The sequence below is a fragment of the Mustelus asterias genome, unplaced genomic scaffold, assembly GCF_964213995.1.
Source record: "Mustelus asterias unplaced genomic scaffold, sMusAst1.hap1.1 HAP1_SCAFFOLD_2691, whole genome shotgun sequence".
NCBI classification, from domain to species: Eukaryota; Metazoa; Chordata; class Chondrichthyes; order Carcharhiniformes; family Triakidae; genus Mustelus; species Mustelus asterias.
Window position 1 is genome coordinate 1 of NW_027592636.1, and position 22,708 is coordinate 22,708.

Consider the following 22,708-nt stretch of genomic DNA (forward strand, 5'->3'; position numbering starts at 1 on the left):
AGTACTGTACCCCAGTGTTATACAGTGACAGACCCGTCCCCCACCAGTACTGTACCCCAGTGTTATACAGCGACAGCCCCATCCCCACCAGTACTGTACCCCAGTGTTATACAGCGACAGACCCGTCCCCACCAGAACTGTACCCCAGTGTTATACAGTGACAGACCCGTCCCCACCAGTACTGTACCCCAGTGTTATACAGTGACAGACCCATCCCCACCAGTACTGTACCCCAGTATTATAGTGACAGACCCATCCCCACCAGTACTGTACCTCAGTGAATGTCTGGAAAGGGGCAGAGGACGTGTGATTCTCAGCAGTGGGCAGTGCAGACTGGCAGTGAAGGGGTTAAGTGGAGCTGCTGTGGAAGTTGGCGGGCACTAAGACCTCGGGGAGGTGGTGGGGGGGGGGCAGTGCTGTGTTTCTCTTGGCAGTGGTGTTGGGTAAGCCTGTGTGTGCTTGTTTACAGGAACCTTGCACGGGGCAGTTGTGATTTACCCAGCCCCTCCAACTTCCGTCCGCAGCAGCATAAAAGGGAGAGGCAGCAGCAGTGGAGCAGCAGCAGCTGCAGACGACTTGTTCCACAACACCACAGCTGGCAAGGAGTCTCCAGCAGACACTTCAGACAGCAGACAGCACAGCTCAGAACAGAACAGCAGAGAGAGCACTGCCTGGCACCCCGTAAGTGGCTCAGTGTACTGTGTGGATTTATACCTATTCCCTTGTGTGTGTGTGTGTGCGTGTTCATTTGTCCCTCTGTGTATCTGTTCATTTGCCCCTGTGTGTGTGTCTGTTTCATATCTCCCCTAAACAAGATCTATCAACTTCTTGTCTGCAACAAAATAATAATACGACTCTCCAGTTTCATCTTCGATGTGTGTTTTTGTATTTCCCTGTGTGTGTGTGTGTGTATGTGTGTGTTCATACATCCTTCTGTGTCTCCCTGTGTAACATTATATACGCTTATATATTTATCAGCATCCTTGTGTGTACATCCTTGGTCGTCATGATGGGGAGATGCCGGCGTTGGACTGGGGTAAGCACAGTAAGAAGTCTCACAACACCAGGTTAAAGTCCAACAGGTTTATTTGGTAGCAAATACCATAAGCTTTCGGAGAAGGAGCTCTGCTCCGAAAGCTTATGGTATTTGCTACCAAATAAACCTGTTGGACTTTAACCTGGTGTTGTGAGACTTCTTACTGTACATCCTTATCCCAGACAGTGTTGTCTCTCTGAGTGTGTATCTCTGAGTAATTTATGGATATCCCTCTCCGTGAAAGTGTCCCCCGTGTGTGTGTATTCCTAATCGGTACGTGTGAATGTATGTGTGAGAGGGAGAGAGAGAGAGAAGATATTTAATTGTTTGTGTATATGGTCTGCCTGTGTCTGTCCATGTATCTGTGTGTCCGTACGTATGACAGTCTGTGTCCTGTCTATGTGTGTCGCTAGGCACAAGTGGCACAGTGGGTTAGCGCTGCTGCCTCACAGCGCCAGGGACCCGGGTTTGATTCCTGGCTTGGGTCACTGTCTGTGTGGAGTCTGCACATTCTCCCCGTGTCTGCGTGGGTTTCCTCCGGGTGCTCCGGTTTCCTCCCACAGTCTGAAAGACGTGCTGGTTAGGGTGCATTGGCCGTGCTAAATTCTCCCTCAGTGTTACCCAAACAGGTGCCGGAGTGTGGCAACTGCGGGGGGGGGGGATTTTCACAGTAAATTCATTGCGGCGTTAATGTAAGCCTTACTGGGGACCAATAAAGAAATAAACTTTTTGAAAAGAGTTTCAGAAACTCGTGAGGGTCTCTCTCTGTCTCTCCCGTGCACCGTTCCACAGTCTCCAGCTTATAATAAAGCCGGGCTGGTGCGTCTGGGACGAGCCTCGGGTGGGTGGGACTGAGTGCTCCAAACCGGAGCAGAGGAGAAGCACACGACCCTCTTTCACCCCCCCCCCCCCCCCACCCCCCACCTCCTCACACCTTCAGGAATTCAGTAACGCCCGCACAACTGGCACTGTGGCATCCACCAACTCCCCACGAGACACAACATCGGTTTGCAACTGGGGACAGGGAGTTCTAATTCTGTCCACCTCAGGAAGTGACTTTGTTTTTAGCGAGCCGGCAGTATTTTGTTTCTATTTATCTTCTGTCTGTCTCTGTCTGACTTGGTGACTCAGGAGACTGTGGGGTCACCCCCCCTTCCCCTACACCCCCCTTCCACTGAGCACATAGTCCAGTCTGGGGTCAGGAGGGGCGAGGTGTATTCTTAATCATTATGCGTGAATGTATATGTGTGTGTGTGAGAGACAGAAAGTATATTATTAAAGTTTATTTATTGAGTGTCACAAGTAAGGCTTGCGTTAACACTGCAATGAAGCTACTGTGTGAAATTCCTCCAGTCGCCACACTCCGACGCCTGTTTGGGTCAACGCACCCTAATCAGCACGTCTTTCGGACTGTGGGAGGGAACCGGAGCACCCGGAGGAAACCCACGCAGACACGGGGAGAACGTGCAAACTCCACACAGACAGTGACCCGAGCCGGGAATCGAACCCGGGTCCCTGGAGCTGTGAAGCAGCAGTGCTAACCACACCCATATTGAGTGTGTGCCTGTCTGTATGTGGCACTCTATTACAGTGTCCAAGGAATACTGTACAATTGGAGGTGCAATCTCGAATTGAGCAGAAAGAACTGTGTAATCGGTTCAAATTGATGAGGTGCAGTTTAATGAGTTCACATTTCCTTAAAGGTTCACCCCTTTATTCTCAAACTGTGAGGATAAGGCCTCGTACACTGGGGCGGCCCAGAGGTTAGCACTGCTGTCTCGCAGCGCCAGGGACCCGGGTTCGATTCCGGCCTCGGGTCACTGTGTGGAGCTTGCACCTTCTCCCCGTGTCTGCGTGGGTTTCCTCCGGGTGCTCCGGTTTCCTCCCACAGTCCGGAAGATCTGCTGGTTAGGGTGCATTGGCCGTGCTCAATTGCCACTTAGTGTCAGGAGGACTAGTGAGGGTGAATATGTGGGGTTACAGGGATAGGACCAGGGTGGGATTGTTATCAGTTCAGGCTCGATGGACCGAATGGCCTCTGTCTATACTGTAGAGCTTCTGTGATGATGACCTCCTAGTTCTGGACTTCCCCACCATCAGGATTCTTTCCGAATCTATTCTGTTAGAATTTTATAAGTTTCTATGAGATTCCCTCTCACTTTTCTAAATTCCAGTGAATCTAATCCTAACCGACTTAGTTTCGCCTCATATCACAGACCTGCCATCCCAGGAATCAGCCTGGTAAACCTTTGCTGTATTCCCTCGAGAGCAAGAATGTCCTTCCTCAGATAAGGAGACCAAAACTGCACACAAAAGTTAAAGTTTATTTATTAGTCACAAGTAAGGCTTGCATTAACACTGCAATGAAGTTACTGTGAAATTCCCCTAGTCGCCACAGTCTGGCGCCTGTTCGGGTCAATGCACCCTAACCGGCAGAATGTGGGAGGAGACCGGAGCACCCGGAGGAAACCCACGCAGACACGAGGTGAACGTGCAGACTCCACACAGACAGTGACCCAAGCCGGGAATCGAACCCGGCTCCCTGGCGCTGTGAGGCAGCAGTGCTAACCACCGTGCCGCCGTGCCGCCCCAATACTCCAGGTGTGGCCTCACCAACGCCCTGTCCAATTGCAGCAAAACATCCCTATTCCTATACTCAAATCCCCTCGCGATGAAGGCCAACATACCATTTTTTTTATTATTCATTCGTGGGACATGGGCGTCGCTGGCTGGGCCCAGCATTTATTGCCCATCCCTAGTTGCCCCTTGAGAAGGTGATGATGAGCTGCCATCTTGAATCGCTGCAGTCCTTGTTCTGTGGGTTGACCCATGATGCCTTTGGGGAGGGATTTTGACCCAGCGACTGCGAAGGAGCAGCCGATATATTTCCCAGTCGGGATGGTGAGTGGCTCGGAGGGGAGCCTCCAGGTGGTTGGTGTTCCCAGGTATCTGCTGCCCTCGTCCTTCTCAATGGAAGTGGTCGTGGGTTTGGAAGGTGCTGTCTAAGGATCTTTGGTGGATTGTTGCAGTGCATCTTGTAGATGGGACACACGGCTGCTACTGAGCGTGGGTGGTGGAGGGAGTGGGTGTTTGTGGATGGGGTGCCAATCAAGCGGGGCTGCTTTGTCCTGGATGGTGTCGAGCTTCTTGAGTGTTGTTGGAGCCGCACCCATCCAGGCAAGTGGGGAGTATTCCATCACACTCCTGACTTGTGTCCTTGTAGACGGTGGACAGGCTTTGAGGATTTGCCGCCTTCACTGCGATGTTGGGTGAGGTTTCTCCTGTTCACAATGTGTCTTCTCTTTCAGGCACCCCGATGACCATGAAGATCAGCAGTAAGTTCGTGCTGTCCCTGGCCAGCCTCCTGGTCCTCACCGCCACCCTCTCCGACGCCTTCAGCGACCCGCCCGTGTCCGAGCTCGGCGCCGATTTCGGGATCCGCGTCTTCCGGGAGATTGCTGCCTCCGCCGGGGACCGGAATGTGGTGTTCTCCCCCTATGGAGCGGCGGCCCTGATGGGAATGGCGCAGCTGGGAGCGGCCGGGAACACGCTGGAGCAGCTCCGCGCCGCCATGGGGTATCGGCTGGAAGGTGAGCTCAGCTTTCCCCCTGTCCGCCCGCGACGCTTGCGAATGTGACACTTGTCCCGGGATTGAGGCACATCCCGCTGATTCACACGGAAAACCTCGCTGCATCTGCCTGAGTGTGAGAATGGGAGTGAGTGTGTGTACATGAATATCTCTCTCTCCCTCTCTGTGTCCCTGTGTGTGTATCTGTCTCTCTGTTTCTGTATGTGTGTATATGCATGGGCGAGTGTGTGTGTACATATGTGTATAATTGTGTGTGTGTGTGTGTGCATGAGTGAGCCAGTGTGTGTCTCTCTCTCTCTCTCTCGCTCCAAGTGTGTGTGTGTGCATGAGTGAGCTCGTAGAATCATAGAAACCCTACAGTGCAGAAAGAGGCCATTCGGCCCATCGAGTCTGCACCGACCACAATCCCACCCAGGCCCTACCCCCATATCCCCACATATTTGCCCCGCTAATCCCTCTAACCTACGCATCTCGGGACACTAAGGGGCAATTTTAGCACGGCCAATCGACCTAACCCGCACATCTTTGGACTGTGGGAGGAAACCGGAGCACCCGGAGGAAACCCACGCAGACACGAGGAGAATGTGCAAACTCCACACAGACAGTGACCCGAGCCGGGAATCGAACCCAGGTCCCTGGAGCTGTGAAGCAGCAGTGTTAACCACTGTGCTACCGTGCCGCCCTGTGTGTGAGTCCTCTTCCCTCTCTCTCTCGCTCCGTGTCTGTGTGTGTGTGTGTGTGCATAAGTGAGCCAGTGTGTGAGTCTCTCTCCCTCTCTCTCGCTCTCTCGCTCCAAGTGTGTGTCTGTGTAGTGTGTAGTGCTGTCTCTCTCTGTTGGGTCTTGCAGGTTGTACAATGGGTTGATTTGATTTGCTTTATTATTGTCACATGTATTGGGATACAGTGAAAAGTATTGTTTCTTGCATGCGACACAGACAAAGCATACCGTTCATAGAGAAGGAAAGGAGAGAGTGCAGAATGTAGTGTTACAGTCATAGCTAGGGTGTAGAGAAAGATCAACTTAATGTGGGGTAGGTCCATTCAAAAGTCTGACGGCAGCAGGGAAGAAGCTGTTCTTGAGTCGGTTGGTCCGTGACCTCAGACTTTTGTATCTTTTTCCTGATGGAAGAAGGCGGAAGAGAGAATGTCCGGGGGTGCGTGGGGGTCCTTGATTATGCCGGCTGCTTTTCCCGAGGCAGCGGGAAGTGTAGACAGAGTCAATGGATGGGAGGCTGGGTTTGCGTGATGGATTGGGCTACATTCCTTTGTAGTTCCTTGCGGTCTTGGGCAGAGCAGGAGCCCAGACCAAGCTGTGGTACAACCAGAAAGGATGCTTTCTATGGTGCATCTGTAAAAGTTGGTGAGAGTCGTAGCGGCCATGCCGAATTTCCTTAGTCTTCTGAGAAAGTGGAGAGATGGGAGGGGTAGCTGATCTGGATTGCCAGGGACGGTCTCGAGTTAACCGTGTGTTGACAGGATAGTGATGAGCCTGTGGGTCTGAATCAGTCCACAGCCTCAGGGTGTGGACTGATTCAGAGGGTACACACCACCAGGTGTGGATGACTCTGCATGCCTCATTTATGAGGGTGTGGGGAGATTGGATGCGGAGTTTAGGGAAACTTCAGACCCGGCAAAAACGACATTTCAGACTCAACCGATATATTTTGTGGCAAACTCTACACAGCTAACCAAGGACCTCTGGTGGCAGAAGTCAACCATTGTCAGACCCATTTTCCTTTTCATTCCTTCATAGAATCCCTACGATGCAGAAGAGGGCCACTCGGCCCATCGAGTCTGCACTGACTCTCCAAAAGAGCATCTTACCCAGGCCCTATCCCTATTTACTATGGCCAATCCAATTAACCTACATATCTTTGGACTCTCAGGAGCAATTTAGCATGGCCAATCCAACTAACACACACATCTTTGGACACTATGGGACAATTTAGCATGGCCAATCCACCCAACCTGCACATCTTTGGACACTATGGGACAATTTAGCATGGCCAATCCACCTAACCTGCACATCCTTGGATACTAAGGGGCAATTTAGCATGGCCAATCCACCCAATGTACACCTTTGGAGTGTGGGAAGAAACCCACTCAGTCATGGGGGGGAGAACATGCAGATTCCGCACAGTCATCCAAGCTGGGAATCGAATTTGGGTCCCTGGTGGTGTGAGGCAGCAGTGCTAACCACTGTGCCACCGTGACCTGAACATTGCTGGCTCGGATTGTGCATGCACAGAGATTTGGGTTGATGGTGGGGGGGGATGCGGATCAGTGTTAAAGAAGGTTGAGGGAGACGGAGGGGTTTAGGGAGAAGGGAGCTCCGCACTCAACTGCATTTCTTCTCCGGCCGACAGACAAGGGCGTACCGTTGGCCGTCAAGCACCTCCAGAAAGATCTCACTGCCAAGAGCAACCGGGACCTTGTCTACGCGGCCAACAGTGTGTTTGTCCAGAGGAACATGCAACTCCCCAGAGCCTACTTGAAGAACTACCGCAGGGCGTTCAACGGCTGGCCTAAGCAGGTCTTCTTCCAGGACGCCAAGATGTCCACCTACATCATCAATAAATGGGTGGAAACGCAAACCAGAGGTGAGGTGACAAAACTCCTGTTTTTGTGTGTTTATCAGCAAACTCCTTGGTTGGCGTGCTATCTGGGACACTTTCCTCCCATTCCAATTCTGCCTGACTGATACAAACCTTCTCCTCACTCTTCATTCTCTCTGTTTGAACTGATTCCAATTAGATGCTTCTGGGCCCTGGTTTTACTTGCTTGACAGGCCAGTGTAGAGGGAGCTTTACTCTGTCTCTAACCCCGTGCTGTACCTGTCCTGGGAGTGTTTGATGGGGACAGTGTAGAGGGAGCTTTACTCTGTCTCTAACCCCGTGCTGTACCTGTCCTGGGAGTGTTTGATGGGGACAGTGTAGAGGGAGCATTACTCTGTATCTAACCCCGTGCTGTACCAGTCCTGGGAGTGTTTGATGGGGACAGTGTAGAGGGAGCTTTACTCTGTATCTAACCCCGTGCTGTACCTGTCCTGGGAGTGTTTGATGGGGGACAGTGTAGAGGGAGCTTTACTCTGTATCTAACCCCGTGCTGTACCAGTCCTGGGAGTGTTTGATGGGGACAGTGTAGAGGGAGCTTTACTCTGTATCTAACCCCGTGCTGTACCTGTCCTGGGAGTGTTTGATGGGGGACAGTGTAGAGGGAGCTTTACTCTGTATCTAACCCCGTGCTGTACCTGTCCTGGGAGTGTTTGATGGGGACAGTGTAGAGGGAGCTTTACTCTGTATCTAACCCCGTGCTGTACCTGTCCTGGGAGTGTTTGATGGGGGGACAGTGTAGAGGGAGCTTTACTCTGTATCTAACCCCGTGCTGTACCTGTCCTGGGAGTGTTTGATGGGGACAGTGTAGAGGGAGCTTTACTCTGTATCTAACCCCGTGCTGTACCTGTCCTGGGAGTGTTTGATGGGGGACAGTGTAGAGGGAACTCTGTATCTAACCCCGTGCTGTATCTGTCCTGGGAGTGTTTGATGGGGGACAGTGTAGAGGGAGCTTTACTCTGTATCTAACCCCGTGCTGTACCTGTCCTGGGAGTGTTTGATGGGGACAGTGTAGAGGGAGCTTTACTCTGTATCTAACCCCGTGCTGTACCTGTCCTGGGAGTGTTTGATGGGGGGACAGTGTAGAGGGAGCTTTACTCTGTATCTAACCCCGTGCTGTACCTGTCCTGGGAGTGTTTGATGGGGGACAGTGTAGAGGGAACTCTGTATCTAACCCCATACCTGTCCTGTATGTCTTCCATAATGGGGGAGAGGGCAACAGAAGTAAAATTGTGCTGATTGCACGGGAAATAATATTTATTCAAAGGGACCAAAAATACTTGGGATGGGAAGGAGTAGGAGCTGGCAGAAAGAGAGAGGGGGAGAAAGAAGGGAATCGGAGGGGAGGAAAGGCTAGCATATTGTGTAGATCTATGTCCCTATCTTGTAGTGTGCTCTCGTTGTAGCTTTTGCAGTCTCTGTTTAAGATCTGTCAGTCGAATAGCATTGGGTGTTAACCCTTCCCCCTCCCTCTCTATCCAGGAATGATCCCTGACTTTTTGCGTCCGGGCTTGCTGGACCCGGCTTTGACCCGCATGGTCCTCCTCAACGCCGTCTACTTCAAGGGTCTCTGGAAGATTCCGTTCCCTGCCGAGGGCACGCACCAGCGCGAGTTCTACAAGGCCGACGGGACTAAGATCCTCGTGCCCATGATGTCACTGAGTGCCAAGCTTAATGCCAGTAAGTAACAACAGCCCACTGGGTCGCCGGAAGGCAGGGGAGGGTGGTGGTCTGGGAGTGGGGGGAGGAGGGTGTTCCCCTTCCATACTTAACACTTGTGGTCATTCCCTTCTCAGTTCCCTGATTTAGATTTGATTTATTGTTGTCACATGTATTGGGATACAGTGAAAAGTATTGTTCATAGAGTACATAGGGGAGAAGGATTTGATTTATTATTGTCACGTGTATTGGGATACAATGAAAAGTATTGTTTCTTGCGCGCTATACAGACAAAGCATACCGTTCATAGAGTACATAGGGGAGAAGGATTTGATTTATTATTGTCACCATTAATTATTGGTTATATATTATTATATATTATATATGTATTATCATACACTGTACAGACAAAGCATACCGTTCATAGAGAAGGAAAGGAGAGGGTGCAGAATGTAGTGTTACAGTCATAGCTAGGGTGTAGAGAAAGATCAACTTAATGCGAGGTAGGTCCATTCAAAAGTCTGACAGCAGCAGGGAAGAAGCTGTTCTTGAGTCGGTTGGTAAGTGACCTCAGACTTTTGTATCTTTTTCCCGACGGGAGAAGGTGGAAGAGAGAATGTCCGGGGTGCGTGGGGTCCTTAATTATGCCGGCTGCTTTTCCCCGAGGCAGCGGGAAGTGTAGACAGAGTCAATGGATGGGAGGCTGGTTTGTGTGATGGATTGGGCTACATTTACGACCTTTTGTAGTTCCTTGTGGTCTTGGGCAGAGCAGGAGCCCAGACCAAGCTGTGATACAACCAGAAAGAATGCTTTCTATGGAGCATCTGTAAAAGGTGGTGAGAGTCGTAGCTGACATGCCAAATTTCCTTCGTCTCCTGAAAGACCCTCAATTCTGAGATTTCCTCCCCGGACCCCTCCCGCAGTGGCCCTTCCTAAAACCAACTCTTAAACAAAGCTGCTTCGATGGCTGGGGTCAAGTTTGTTTTCTGTTCTCTTACGGGGTGTGGGCGACGCTGGCCATGCCCAGCATTTATTGCCCATCCCTAATTGCCCCTTGGGGAGGTGGTGGGTGAGCCGCCATCTTGAACCCGCTGCAGTCCCTGAGGTGTAGGTACACCCACAGTGCTGTTAGGGAGGGAGTTGCAGGATTTTGACCCAGCGACAGTGAAGGAACGGCCGGTTATATTTCCCAGTCGGGATGGTGAGTGGCTCGGAGGGGAACCTCCAGGTGGGGGTGTTTCCAGGTACCTGTTGCCTTCCAGTGGTGGAGATCGTGGGTTTGGAAAGTGCTGTCTGAGGCACTTCTGTACAGCACCTTGTGGAGGACACAATGGCCGGAAGCATTGAATGGCTGTTAGGACGGAGTACACCATAAAACCCCCACAGTGCAGAAAGAGGCCATTCGTCCCATTGAGTTTGCATCAATCTCCAAAGGAACATCTTACCCAGGTGCTCCCTTCTGCCCTATCCTTGTAACCCCATTTACCATGGTTTACCAATCCATCTAACCAACACATCTTGGGACACTAAGGGATAATTTACCATGGCCAGTCCACCTAACCACATCTTTGGTCACTAAGGGGCATTTCAGCATGGCCAATCCCCCTAACCCACATCTTTGGATACAAAGGGGCAATTTAGCATGGCCAATCCCCCTAACCCACATCTTTGGATACAAAGGGGCAATTTAGCATGGCCAATCCCCCTAACCCACACATCTTTGGATACAAAGGGGCAATTTAGCATGGCCAATCCCCCTAACCCACACATCTTTGGACACCAAGGGGCAATTTAGTATGGCCAATCCCCCTAACCCACACATCTTTGGATACAAAGGGGCAATTTAGCATGGCCAATCCCCCTAACCCACACATCTTTGGATACAAAGGGGCAATTTAGCATGGCCAATCCCCCTAACCAACACATCTTTGGATACAAAGGGGCAATTGAGCATGGCCAATCCCCCTAACCAACACATCTTTGGATACAAAGGGGCAATTTAGCATGGCCAATCCCCCTAACCAACACATCTTTGGACACTAAGGGGCCTACCTCACATTAAGTTGATCTTTCTCTACACCCTAGCTATGACTGTAACACTACATTCTGCACTTTCTCCTTTCCTTCTCTATGAACGGGATGCTTTGTACAGTGTATAAAATACTTGTATAATTAATTAATGGTGACAATAATAAATCGGAGCAAATCCTTCTCCCCTATGTACTCTATGAACAGTATGCTTTGTCTGTATAGCGCGCAAGAAACAATACTTTTCACTGTGTCCCAATACATGTGACAATAATAAATCAAATCATCACCTAGTTTTGTCCAACACTAACCCCAGGGCAATTGAAGGCGGCACGCACTGTCCTCATTTCTTTGGAATGTGGAAAGTGCTGCGCCCAACTGTCGCTGCCAGTTCCGGCGAGATGAATCCCTTCCCTGGGGTAAGTGTAAAAATGCTGCATGATGTGTGTCTGGCCCACACACTGCCTAAGAAAGAACAAAAAGAAATACCACAAAACACTGCGGAAGCCGGAGATTGTGCAGTAAAAACCAGAGAGGAAAGAGAGAAGAAAAGAATATTGAACCCATCTTCCACGAACACTCATGTCGGATCCTGTTTCTCTCTCTCTCTCTCTCTCTCTATCTCCTCACAGCTGCCAGACCTGCTGTGTTGTTCCCCACTCACTCTTCTTTGGCCCTTAGAATTAAACTGTCCCCCTCCGCAAATTTCTGTTGAAGATCTTCATGTGTGGGCGGCACGGTGGCACAGTGGGTCAGCACTGCTGCCTCACAGCGCCAGGGACCCGGATTCGATTCCCGGCTTGGGTCACTGTCTGTGCGGAGTTTCCACGTTCTCTCCCCGTTTCCCCCCCACCTCCACCCACCCCCCCCCCCCCCCCGCCCCCCCCCCCAAAGGTGTCCGCGTGCGTTTACTCCGGGTGCTCCGGTTTCCTCCCACAGTCCGAAAGACATGCAGGTTAGGTGGATTGGCCATGCTAAATTGCCCCTTAGTGTCCAAAGATGTGCAGGTTAGGTGGATTGGCCATGCTAAATTGCCCCTTGGTGTCAAAAGATATACGGGTTAGGTGGATTGGCCATGCTAAATTGCCCCTTAGTGTCCAAAGATGTGCAGGTTAGGTGGATTGGCCATGCTAAATTGCCCCCTTAGTGTCCAAAGATATACGGGTTAGGTGGATTGGCCATGCTAAATTGTCCAAAGATGTGCAGGTTAGGTGGATTGGCCATGCTAAATTGCCCCCTTAGTGTCCAAAGATGTGCCAGTAATGAGGAGAGACAAAGTCAGTTTGGATTGTACTCACTGGAGTTTAGAAGAGTGAGAGGGGATGTTATAGAAACAGGCCTATCACGGGGCAAGGCGCAACGCGAGTTGTGGTTGATTGGTGGACCAGAGAATCCAGATGTTTTTATTCCCTCCAGGTGAATTTGTGACTGCCGATGGCCTGGATTATGATGTGATTGAGTTACCGTACCACGGGGAGACCCTCAGTATGTACATAATGGCTCCCTATGAGAAGAAGGTTCCCCTCTCTGCCCTCACAGACATCATCACCATCTCACTGGTCAGTGAGTGGAAGAACAGTCTGGAAACAGTGAAGCGCCATCTTGTCCTGCCCAGGTACGTGGCTTCGTGTCGTGGCACGGAGCGGGCGGGGTCCGTATGGACAACAGCCGCTGGATTTGCGACCATCGTAGGGGGCTCAAATCGGCAGTAGCCCCTGATCCCCATCCTTGATCTGCAGGTTAGGTGGATTGACCATGCTAAATTGCCCCTTGGTGTCCAAAGATGTGCAGGTTAGGTGGATTGGCCGTGCTAAATTGCCCCTTAGTGTCCAAAGATGTGCAGGTTAGGTGGATTGGCCATGCTAAATTGCCCCTTAGTGTCCAAAGATGTGCAGGTTAGGTGGATTAATTATGATCAATGCACTGGGTTATGGGGATATGCCAAGGGCTGGGCCTGTTAGAGTGCTCTTTTGGAAAGTCAGAACAGACCCGATGGGCTGAATGATCTCCTTTTGTTCTGTATGGATACTATTTGGGCATCGCTGGCTTGGCCAGCATTTATTGCCCATCCCTAGTTGCCCCTTGAGAAGGTGATGGGCAGCACAGTGGTTAGCACTGCTGCCTCACAGCACCAAGGACCTGGGTCGATTCCCGGCTCGGGTCACTGTCTGTGTGAAGTTTGCACATTCTCCCCCCGTGTCTGCGTGGGTTTCCTCCGGGTGCTCCGGTTTCCTCCCACAGTCCAAAGATGTGTGGGTTAGGTTGATTGGCCATGCTAAATTGACCCTAGTGTCAGGGGGGTTAGCAGGGTAAATATGTGGGGTTACGGGAATAGGGCCTGCTTGGGATTGTGGTCGGTGCAGACCCGATGGGCTGAATGGCCTTTTCTGCACTGTCGGGATTCTAGGATTGTGTCGGTAAGGGGGGACCAGGACAGGTTGTTGGCGATCTGGACACCTAAAAACTTGAAGCTCTCGACCATTTCTACTTCATCCCCGTTGATGTAGACAGGGGCATGTTCTCCTTTACGCTTCCTGAAGTCAGTGACAATCTGCTTCATCTTGTTGACATTGAGTCTTTGACAGATTGTCTCCCAGGACTCTGTAATGTGATCACGACACTTTCTTGTTGGTTGAATAGAAGTCTGCGGGTTCAGAAGGCCTGAGATTGTTTCGCCTGGCATTCCCTGACATATTTATTGGTCTTATCCCGGCAGGTTTTCCCTGGATAGCGAGACGGATCTGAGGAAGCCGCTGACAAACATGGGAATTACAGACATGTTCAACGTGGGCAAGGCGGACTTTACCAAGATCAGCAGTAAGTACTCGCTCCCGGCAGACTTGACGCAATGGAATGACATGAGCTCGAGGGGATGTAACAGGAGCAGAAGGAGGCCATTCAGCCCTTCGAGCCTGCTCCGCCATTCAATCAGATCGCGGCTGATCTCTCCCTGGTCTCCAATCCACCTCCCCACCTCTCCCCCATCTCCCTTTAACCTGTTTTTATATCAGAAGTATATCCATCTCCTTCTTGAAACCATTCAATGATTCAGACTCCCACCGCGCGATGGGGCCGCGAGTTCCACAAATTCACCACCCTCTGAGAAGTAGTTCCTCGTCATCTCAGTTTTAAATCTACCGCCTCTCAGCCTCTACCCTGTGACCTCTTGTTCCAGATTGCCCCACATGGGGGAAACATTTGGTCCACATTTACTCGATCAATCCCTTTTAGTATTTTATATCCCTCGATCAGATCCCCTCTCATTCTTCTTAACCCCAGCAAGTACAAGCCCCAAACTGCTCCTTCTGCACTGTCGGGATTCTATGATTCTACTGGCCTGTGTTTGGGGAGAACCCACCTCGGTTATAAGAGGAATGAACAATCCCGGTTAGGTTGAGTGGGGACGGGGGGTACAATTTCTGTTTGTGGAGGAATCGAGTGCCGCCGGTTAACCCTTCCCTCTCCGTTTTGCCTCCCTCTGCAGAAACCGAGCCCTTGTTTGTGTCCAAAGCCCTGCAGAAGGTAAAGATCGAAGTGAATGAAAGTGGGACCAAGGCGTCTGCAGCCACTGGTAAGTCTGCCCCCCCGCCCGTCCTCGTTTGGCTCTCCAATGCTTCAGGTTACTCCTGAAGTTGGATGGTGTACAATGAGCAATAGTTCAAAAATCTGGTAGTGGTTAGCACTGCTGCCTCGCAGCGCTAGGGACCCGGGTTCGATTCCCGGCTCGGGTCACTGTCTGTGCGGAGTCTGCGCGTTCTCCCCGTGTCTGCGTGGGTTTCCTCCGGGTGCTCCGGTTTCCTCCCACAGTCCGAAAGGCGTGCGGGCTAGGGTGGATTGGCCGTGCTAAATTGACCATCATGTCTGGGGGATTAGCAGGGTAAATGTGTGGGGTTACGGGAATAGGGCCTGGCTGGGATTGCAGTCGGTACAAACTCGATGGGCCGAATGGCCTCTTTCTGCACTGCAGGGACTCTATGTCACACCCTCTGCCCACTTGAAGCCCTGGCAGATTTTAACTCCAGTGTGGCTAATATAAACAGTCACCCCCTTTCATACCATTATAAGAACATCAGAACTAGGAGCAGGAGCAGTGGTCAGATGGGTGGAAGAGCAAAGTGTGCAGGGGACACTGAAAGTCTGCAAAGGGCTATAGATAGTCTAATTGAGTGGGCAAGGGTCTGGTAGATGGAGTACAATATTGGTAAATATTCCGTCATCCATTTTGATAGGAATAACAGCAAAATGGACTATTATTTAAATGGTAAAAAATTGCAGCATGCTGCTGTGCAGAGGGACCTGGGTGTCCGTGTGCAGGAATCTCAAAGTTTGTTTGTGGGTGCAGCAGGTAATTAAGAAGGCAAATGGAATTTTGTCCTTCATTGCGAGAGGGATGGAGTTTAAAAACAGCGAGGTTATGTTGCAGCTGTATAAGGTGCTGGTGAGGCCACACCTGGAGTACTGTGTGCAGTTTTGGTCTCCTTACTTGAGAAAGGATATACTGGCACTGGAGGGGGTGCGGTGGAGATTCATGAGGTGGATTCTGGAATTGAGGGGGTTGGCTTATGAGGAGAGACTGAGTAGACTGGGGCTATACTCAACGGAATTCAGAAGAATGAGGGGAGGTTCTTGTAGAAACATATAAGATTATAAAGGGAATCGATAAGATAGAAGCAGGGAGGTTGTTTCCACTGGCGGGTGAAACTAGAACTCGGAGGCAAAGCCTCAAAACAAGGGGGAGCAGATTTAGGACTGAGTTGAGGAGGAACTTCTTCACCCAAAGGGTTGTTGTGAATCTGTGGAATTCCCTGCCCAGTGAGGCTACCCCATTGAATGTTTTTAAGGCAAGGATAGGTAGATTTTTGAACAGTAGAGGAATTAAGGGTTATGGTGAGCGGGCGGGTAAGTGGAGCTGAGTCCATGAAAAGATCAGCCATGATCTTATTGAATGACGGAGCAGGCTCGAGGGGCCAGATGGCCGACTCCTGCTCCTAGTTCTTATGTCTTGCCCCTCCAGGTACACACCGGTTATGCCAGTTATGGGTGTGAGCTGGTCTTCCCTTAGGGATGTGGGCCAGGGATATGGGACAGAAATTTCCCGTCCAGCCCGCCATGGGAATCGCAGCAGGCGGGACACGGACCGTGCGAAGGTCCCTTGACCTCGGGGAGGGGTTTTTCAGGGCTCGACCCCGCCTGGTTCCTGGGCGTGGTTGTATTGAATCAATGATCTGCTGACTGACCTGTCTGCCATTCTTTTGTATTTTTGTTCTTAACAGCCGCCATCTTATACGAGCGCATGGCTCCCCTCGAGGTTGTGATCGACAGGCCCTTCCTATTCTTGGTCCGGCACAATCCCACCGGTAAGTGTGACGATACTGTGCCTTTAAGAAATGCAATTGTTTCTTGCGAAGGGTATGTTTTGAACCTCAGCTCTGATTATGGTGCTGACTTGTCTGCTCCAGGCAGCTGAGAATGCAGGAGAATAATTGCTCCTAGTTATTTGGGGGAGTTTGTTTTGATCTGAGCGAATGCACTCTTGTGATTTTTCTGGGTTGTCCCCTGGGGTTTCACAGTAGGCTTTTATTGACAACAGTCAGAGTCCCGGGTTTGATTCGGGCATTGGGTCACTGTCTGTGTGAAGTTTGCACATTCTCCCCCGTGTCTGCGTGGGGTTCCTCCGGTTTCCTCCCACTGTCCTCATGATGTGTAGGTTAGGGGGATTGGCCGTGCTAAATTACCCCTTAGTGTCCAAAGATGTGCAGGTTAAGAGGATTAGCCATTGACAATGCACGGGGTTACAAGGATAGGGTGGAGCAGTGGGCCTGGGTAACATGCCCATTCGGAGGAGAGTCAGTACAGGCTCGAGGGACCGAATGGCCTCCTTCTGCCCTGTCGGTGTTCTGTGGATACTGTGAGCATGAAGCAACCCAATGCAGTGAAAGGCTCAGACGCACCCATCGTCCTACATTGGGCCTTTCACCTCGACGTGGCTAAGGGGATGGTGGGGAGGGACCCCTCTGTGTGTGGCTTATGGATATCTGAGGCAAGGAAGCGAAGTGAGGGAGGGTAAATCTTATCATAGAATCCCTGCAGTGCAGAAGGAGGCCATTCAGCCCATCGAATCTGCACCAACAACAATCCCACCCAGGCCCTATCCCACAACCTCACATATTTACCTCGCTAATCCCTCTAACCTACAGATCCTGGGACACAAAGGGGCAATTTAGCATGGCCAATCCACCTAACCTGCACATCCTTGGATACTAAGGGGCAATTTAGCACGGCCAATCCACCTAACCTGCACATCTTTGGACTGTGGGAGGAAACCCACGCAGACACGGGGAGAATGTGCAAACTCCACACAGATTGCGACCCAAGCCAGGAATTGAACCCGAGTCCTTGGCGCTGTGAGGCAGCAGTGCTAACAACTGTGCCACCCTGGGTGTACATTGAGTGTAGTTAAGACAGAAATGGCTGTATACAGCGAAAAAGATTGATTTTGATTTATTATTGTCAGATATACTGGGATACAGTGAAAAGTATTGTTTCTTGCGCGCTATACAGACAAAGCATACCATTCATAGAGTACATAGGGGAGAAGGGTTTGATTTGATTTATTATTGTCACATGTACCGGCTTGGGTCACTCTGTGTGGAGTTTGCACATTCTCCTCGTGTCTGCGTGGGTTTCCTCCGGGTGCTCCGGTTTCCTCCCACTGTCCAAAGATGTGCGGGTTAGGTTGATTGGCCAGGTTAAAAATTGCCCCTTAAGAGTCCTGAGATGCATAGGTTAGAGGGATTAGCGGGTAAATATGTGGGGGTAGGGCCTGGGTGGGATTGTGGTCGGTGCAGACTCGATGGGCCGAATGGCCTCCTTCTGCACTGTAGGGATTCTATGATTTCTATAATACAGTGAAAAGTATTGTTTCTTGCGCACTATACAGACAAAGCATACCGTTCATCGAGAAGGAAAGGAGAGGGTGCAGAATGTAGTGTTACAGTCATAGCTAGGGTGTAGAGAAACATCAACTCGATGCGAGGTCGGTTCATTCAAAAGTCTGACGGCAGCAGGGAAGAAGCTGTTCTTGAGTCGGTCGGTGCGTGACCTCAGACTTTTGTATCTTTTTCCCGACGGAAGAAGGTGGAAGAGAGAATGTCCGGGGTGCGTGGGGTCCTTGATTATGCTGGGTTGCTTTTCCCCGAGGCAGCGGGAAGTGTAGACAGAGTCAATGGATGGGAGGCCGGTTTGCGTGATGGGATTGGGCTTCGTTCATGATCCTTTGTAGTTTCTAGAACATGTAGAGAGGTCAGATAAGGTTAGACAGTGACCCACGCCGGGAATCGAACCCGGGTCCCTTGCGCTGCGAGGCAGCAGTGCTAACCCACTGCGCCACCCAAAATGTGTTGTCAGGACGCGAGCGAAGTGGAGTTGGGCTTGTCTTTGACGCTGTCCCTCTTGTCTGTGCAGGCACCATTCTTTTTGCGGGCCAGGTGATGGAACCATAGAGGCTACGGCTGCACCAAAAAGACAATTCTCAGGTATTCTAATCTGTCCAGACACCGCGAGGAAGACACAGTAACTGGAAATAACTGGCAGAGAAAATAATGTATAATGAGGAAAAGGAAGATTTGGGACTTTATAACTCCAAGGGGGGTAGGCGACCGTTTCCCTGTCTGGAATTTGCTCTCGTGGAACCATCTTCATGGACCTTTGAACTTCAGCCTTCGTTCGGAGACACGGGATGGGGTGATCCGATTCATTTTGTACCGTCCTCCCTTGCACCCGGAACAAGCATGCCCGTTCGTCGTCCACGCCGTCTCGGTTCAAAGTGCGTAACCCCCTCCCCCGAAGCATTTGCACCTTGCTGTGCGATTTTGACCTGTTTTCGCCCCCACCCCAACCCGGCCAATTAATCGTCCAGCCCCCTCCACACCCAAGAGCCTGCTGCATCCCGAACCCCGGTGTGCATCGCGATAAGAGGACGCCCTCCTCCTCCTCCCCTGACCTCGGAGGCTGTTGGGGCCCCGTCGTTGCGGCCGGAATCCCGCACGGGAACATCACACAACGCCTCGCAAAGTTCAGGCCGCAACCCGTGCGCGGCCAGCTCCCCCGCGGTGTGACGCATATCCAGATTGTCTGTCGCATACAAGGCTACGGACCAGGGAAAAACAGGATTAGGATAGGCGTTTGACGGCCGGCACAGGCGCGATGGGCCGAAGGGCCTCTTTCTTTTCTTGTTCTGTGCTGTTAAAACTCCGTGGCTGAAATTTTCCCGCCCCGCCTGCCACGGGAATCAGAGCGGGGGCGAGGTGTTCGGGCCACGAAAAGGTCCATCGGCCTCGGGCGGGATTTTACGGTTTCGGTTCCAGTGAGGCCCTAAAATCCCCCCCACCCCCACCCCCCCCCCCCCCCCGTGATTCTCCTATTCCGCTGACTTGGTTGAGGGATAAACCGGGAGCCGCCCCTTTCTGCCAAAACCTGGCATTTCCATGGCCTGAGCTCAGCAAACCCAAACTCGTCTCATCCCGCCCGGAAACCTTGGGAATCAAAGCTTGAGGTTGGGGCGGGGGGTGGGGTGTGGGGGGAAGGCAACTCCCCCAACTTTATCCTCCAGGGACCGCCTACTGGACGGGGCCAGCCCTCGCCATGCCACGACCGTGAGCGAGGCAGAGGCGGGAGGATAATGGAGTGTGTGGTGGCTTGGCGGTGATGCAGGTCACGCATCAGGAATCCCGGAGATACAGGCGTCCGTTTACCTGGTACAGCTCCGCTTTCCAGTGCACCTTGGATGGGGACCACCAACAAATGGCGGCGCCACTCTCTCGAACCCGGTTTATTCGCCCCTTCCGCTCCCCCCAAAGTTTTCAGTGTCAATTTCTCTCATTCTTTGCTGGTCAGCCCCAGTGCCAACCCACCAGAGTGGGAAGCCTGCAGTCCCAGGTGAACGCTTAGGACTGCCTCACCCACTCCCCAAGAGTGGGGACAAACTCAAGCCCCCTCCTCACTCTCATGCTCATTTCAAAGACTTGCACTGTTGCATTATTAAAAAGAAATGCTTCACTAATGACAAATATGAAACCTCATAGCGTAGTTTGTAATATATTTTTTGGGATTTATTTAATTTATTTCTTTGGACTTTGTATTGTAATGAATAAAAGCCCCCGTTGTTACGTGGAATGTAAGTGGTGTGGAATAATTGACTTGAGGTGGATTTGCAATCAGTTTGGTGTACAGAGGTGGGGGGGGGGGCATGCTCGGAACAGGAAGGGGATCAGAGGGAGTGCATGCCAGGAACAGGGGGGGGGGGCGACACGGTGGCTCAGTGGTCAGCGCTGATTGCTCGCAGCGTCAGGGACCTGGGTTCGATTCCCAACTTGGGTCACTGTCTTTGCGGAGTCTGCACGTTCTCCCCACCACCTCCCCCCCCCCCCCCCCCGTGTCTGCGTGGGTTTCCTCCGGGTGCTCTGGTTTCCTCCCACAGTCCGAAGGACCTGCAGGTTGGGTGGATTGGCAAGACTAAATTTCCCCTTACTGTCCAAAGATGTGCAGGTTGGATGGATTGGCCATGCTAAATTGTCCCTTGGTGTCCAAAGGTATTCAGGTTGGGTGGACTGGCCGTGTGAAATTGCCCCTTGGTGTCCAAAGATGTGCAGGTTAGGGGGATTGGCCATGCTAAATTGTCCCTTGGTGTCCAAAGGTATTCAGGTTGGGTGGATTGGCCGTGTGAAATTGCCCCTTGGTGTCCAAAGATGTGCAGGTTAGGGGGATTGGCCATGCTAAATTGTCCCTTGGTGTCCAAAGGTATTCAGGTTGGGTGGATTGGCCGTGCTAAATTGTCCCTTGGTGTCCAAAGGTATTCAGGTTGGATGGATTGGCCATGCTAAATTGTCCCTTGGTGTCCAAAGGTATTCAGGTTGGATGGATTGGCCATGCTAAATTGTCCCTTGGTGTCCAAAGGTATTCAGGTTGGGTGGACTGGCCGTGTGAAATTGCCCCTTGGTGTCCAAAGATGTGCAGGTTAGGGGGATTGGCCATGCTAAATTGTCCCTTAGTGTCCAAAGATGTGCTGGTTAGGTGGATTGGCCATGCTAAATTGTCCCTTGGTGTCCAAAGGTATTCAGGTTGGGTGGACTGGCCGTGTGAAATTGCCCCTTGGTGTCCAAAGATGTGCAGGTTAGGGGGATTGGCCATGCTAAATTGTCCCTTGGTGTCCAAAGGTATTCAGGTTGGGTGGATTGGCCGTGCTAAATTGCCCCTTGGTGTCCAAAGGTATTCAGGTTAGGGAGATTGGCCATGCTAAATTGTCCCTTGGTGTCCAAAGGTATTCAGGTTGGGTGGATTGGCCGTGCTAAATTGCCCCTTGGTGTCCAAAGGTATTCAGGTTAGGTGGATTGGCCATACTAAATTGCCCCTTACTGTCCAAAGATGTGCAGGTTAGGAGGATTGGCCATGCAAAATTGCCCCTTACTGTCCAAAGATGTGCAGGTTAGGAGGATTGGCCGTACTAAATTGTCCCTTAGTGTCCAAAGATGTGCAGGTTAGGAGGATTGGCCATGCTAAATTGTCCCTCGGTGTCCAAAGATGTGCTGGTTAGGTGGATTGGCCGTGCTAAATTGTCCCTTGGTGTCCAAAGGTATTCAGGTTGGGTGGACTGACCGTGTGAAATTGCCCCTTAGTGTCCAAAGGTGTGTAGGTTGGGGGGAATTGGAGAAGAAATTATGTGGGGTTACGGGGCGAGGGCCAGGGTGGGATACTCTGTGGGAGACGGTGCAGACCCGATGGGCCAATAGGCCGCCTCCTGCACTGTCGGGATTCTTTGATTCAGCCCCTCAAGGCAGTTCCGTCATTCAGCTCGATCAGGGTTAACTCCAAACAACTGCCTATGGTTCTTCATTCCTGAATATCTTATCGGGCAGGGGTGAAACCGTGATCACTTGGCAGGGGTGTGCTGCCCGGGTCTTTTAAGATCATAAGAAATGTGAACAGGAGTAGGCCATTCGGCCCCTCGAACCTGCTCCGTGGCTGACCCGACCGACAATCCTTACATCCACTCTCCTGCCTTTCCCCTCCCTGTAACCCTTGACTCCCTCACTGACCAAACAATCGATCTATCTCGGCCTTCAATATGCACAAGTATCCCGTCACCACCCCATTGGTGTACGGTTCATTGGTCATCTGTCCCAGGGGCTTGTATTGTTTAGGCGAATGTTTGAAGCAATCCAGTCAAGCCAAGAGGTCCCAGTGGATGGACAAGGAGTGGTCCTCCCACACCCGGACATCACTAAATCACAAGCAGTGGTTTCATCTCTTATTGTGTGAATGTCAACCTAAGCTTTAGAGTATTTTTGTACTATTTGCGCGACTGTATTTTGAGAGTGGGGGGAAAAAAAAGATTCATTTATATTTTCTGTTTTGCAATAAGATTTGAAATAAATATCTCTCTTACTGAACATTTGATTTGATTTATTATTGTCACATGTATTGGGATACAGTGAAAAGTATTGTTTCTCGCGCGCTATACAGACAAAGCATACTGTTCATGGAGTACATAGGGGAGAAGGATTTGATTTATTATTGTCACAAGACATAGAAGCAGAATTAGGCCACTCGGCCCATCTAGTCTGCTCCACCATTCAATCATGGCTGATATTTCTCTCATCCCCATTCTCCCGCCTTTTCCCCATCACCCCTGATCCCCTTATTAATCAAGAACCTATCTATCTCCATCTTAAAGACACTCAATGACCCGGCCTCCACAGCCTTCTGCGGCAAAGAGTTCCACAGATT

The 22,708-nt window shown here is 51.2% G+C and overlaps 1 protein-coding gene across 1 annotated transcript; it reads left to right on the forward strand.

Annotated features, from left to right (window-relative positions):
• The first annotated feature begins 472 nt into the window (after positions 1–472).
• On the forward strand, positions 473–22,363 carry LOC144489936 (plasminogen activator inhibitor 1-like). Its single transcript, XM_078207757.1, has 9 exons — positions 473–681; positions 4,345–4,626; positions 6,992–7,225; positions 8,720–8,917; positions 12,341–12,539; positions 13,641–13,741; positions 14,409–14,495; positions 16,198–16,281; positions 18,389–22,363. The coding sequence occupies exons 2-9, from the start codon at positions 4,353–4,355 to the stop codon at positions 18,424–18,426; spliced, it is 1,215 nt and encodes a 404-aa protein (XP_078063883.1). The 5' UTR covers positions 473–681; positions 4,345–4,352; the 3' UTR covers positions 18,427–22,363.
• The last annotated feature ends 345 nt before the right edge of the window (positions 22,364–22,708 follow it).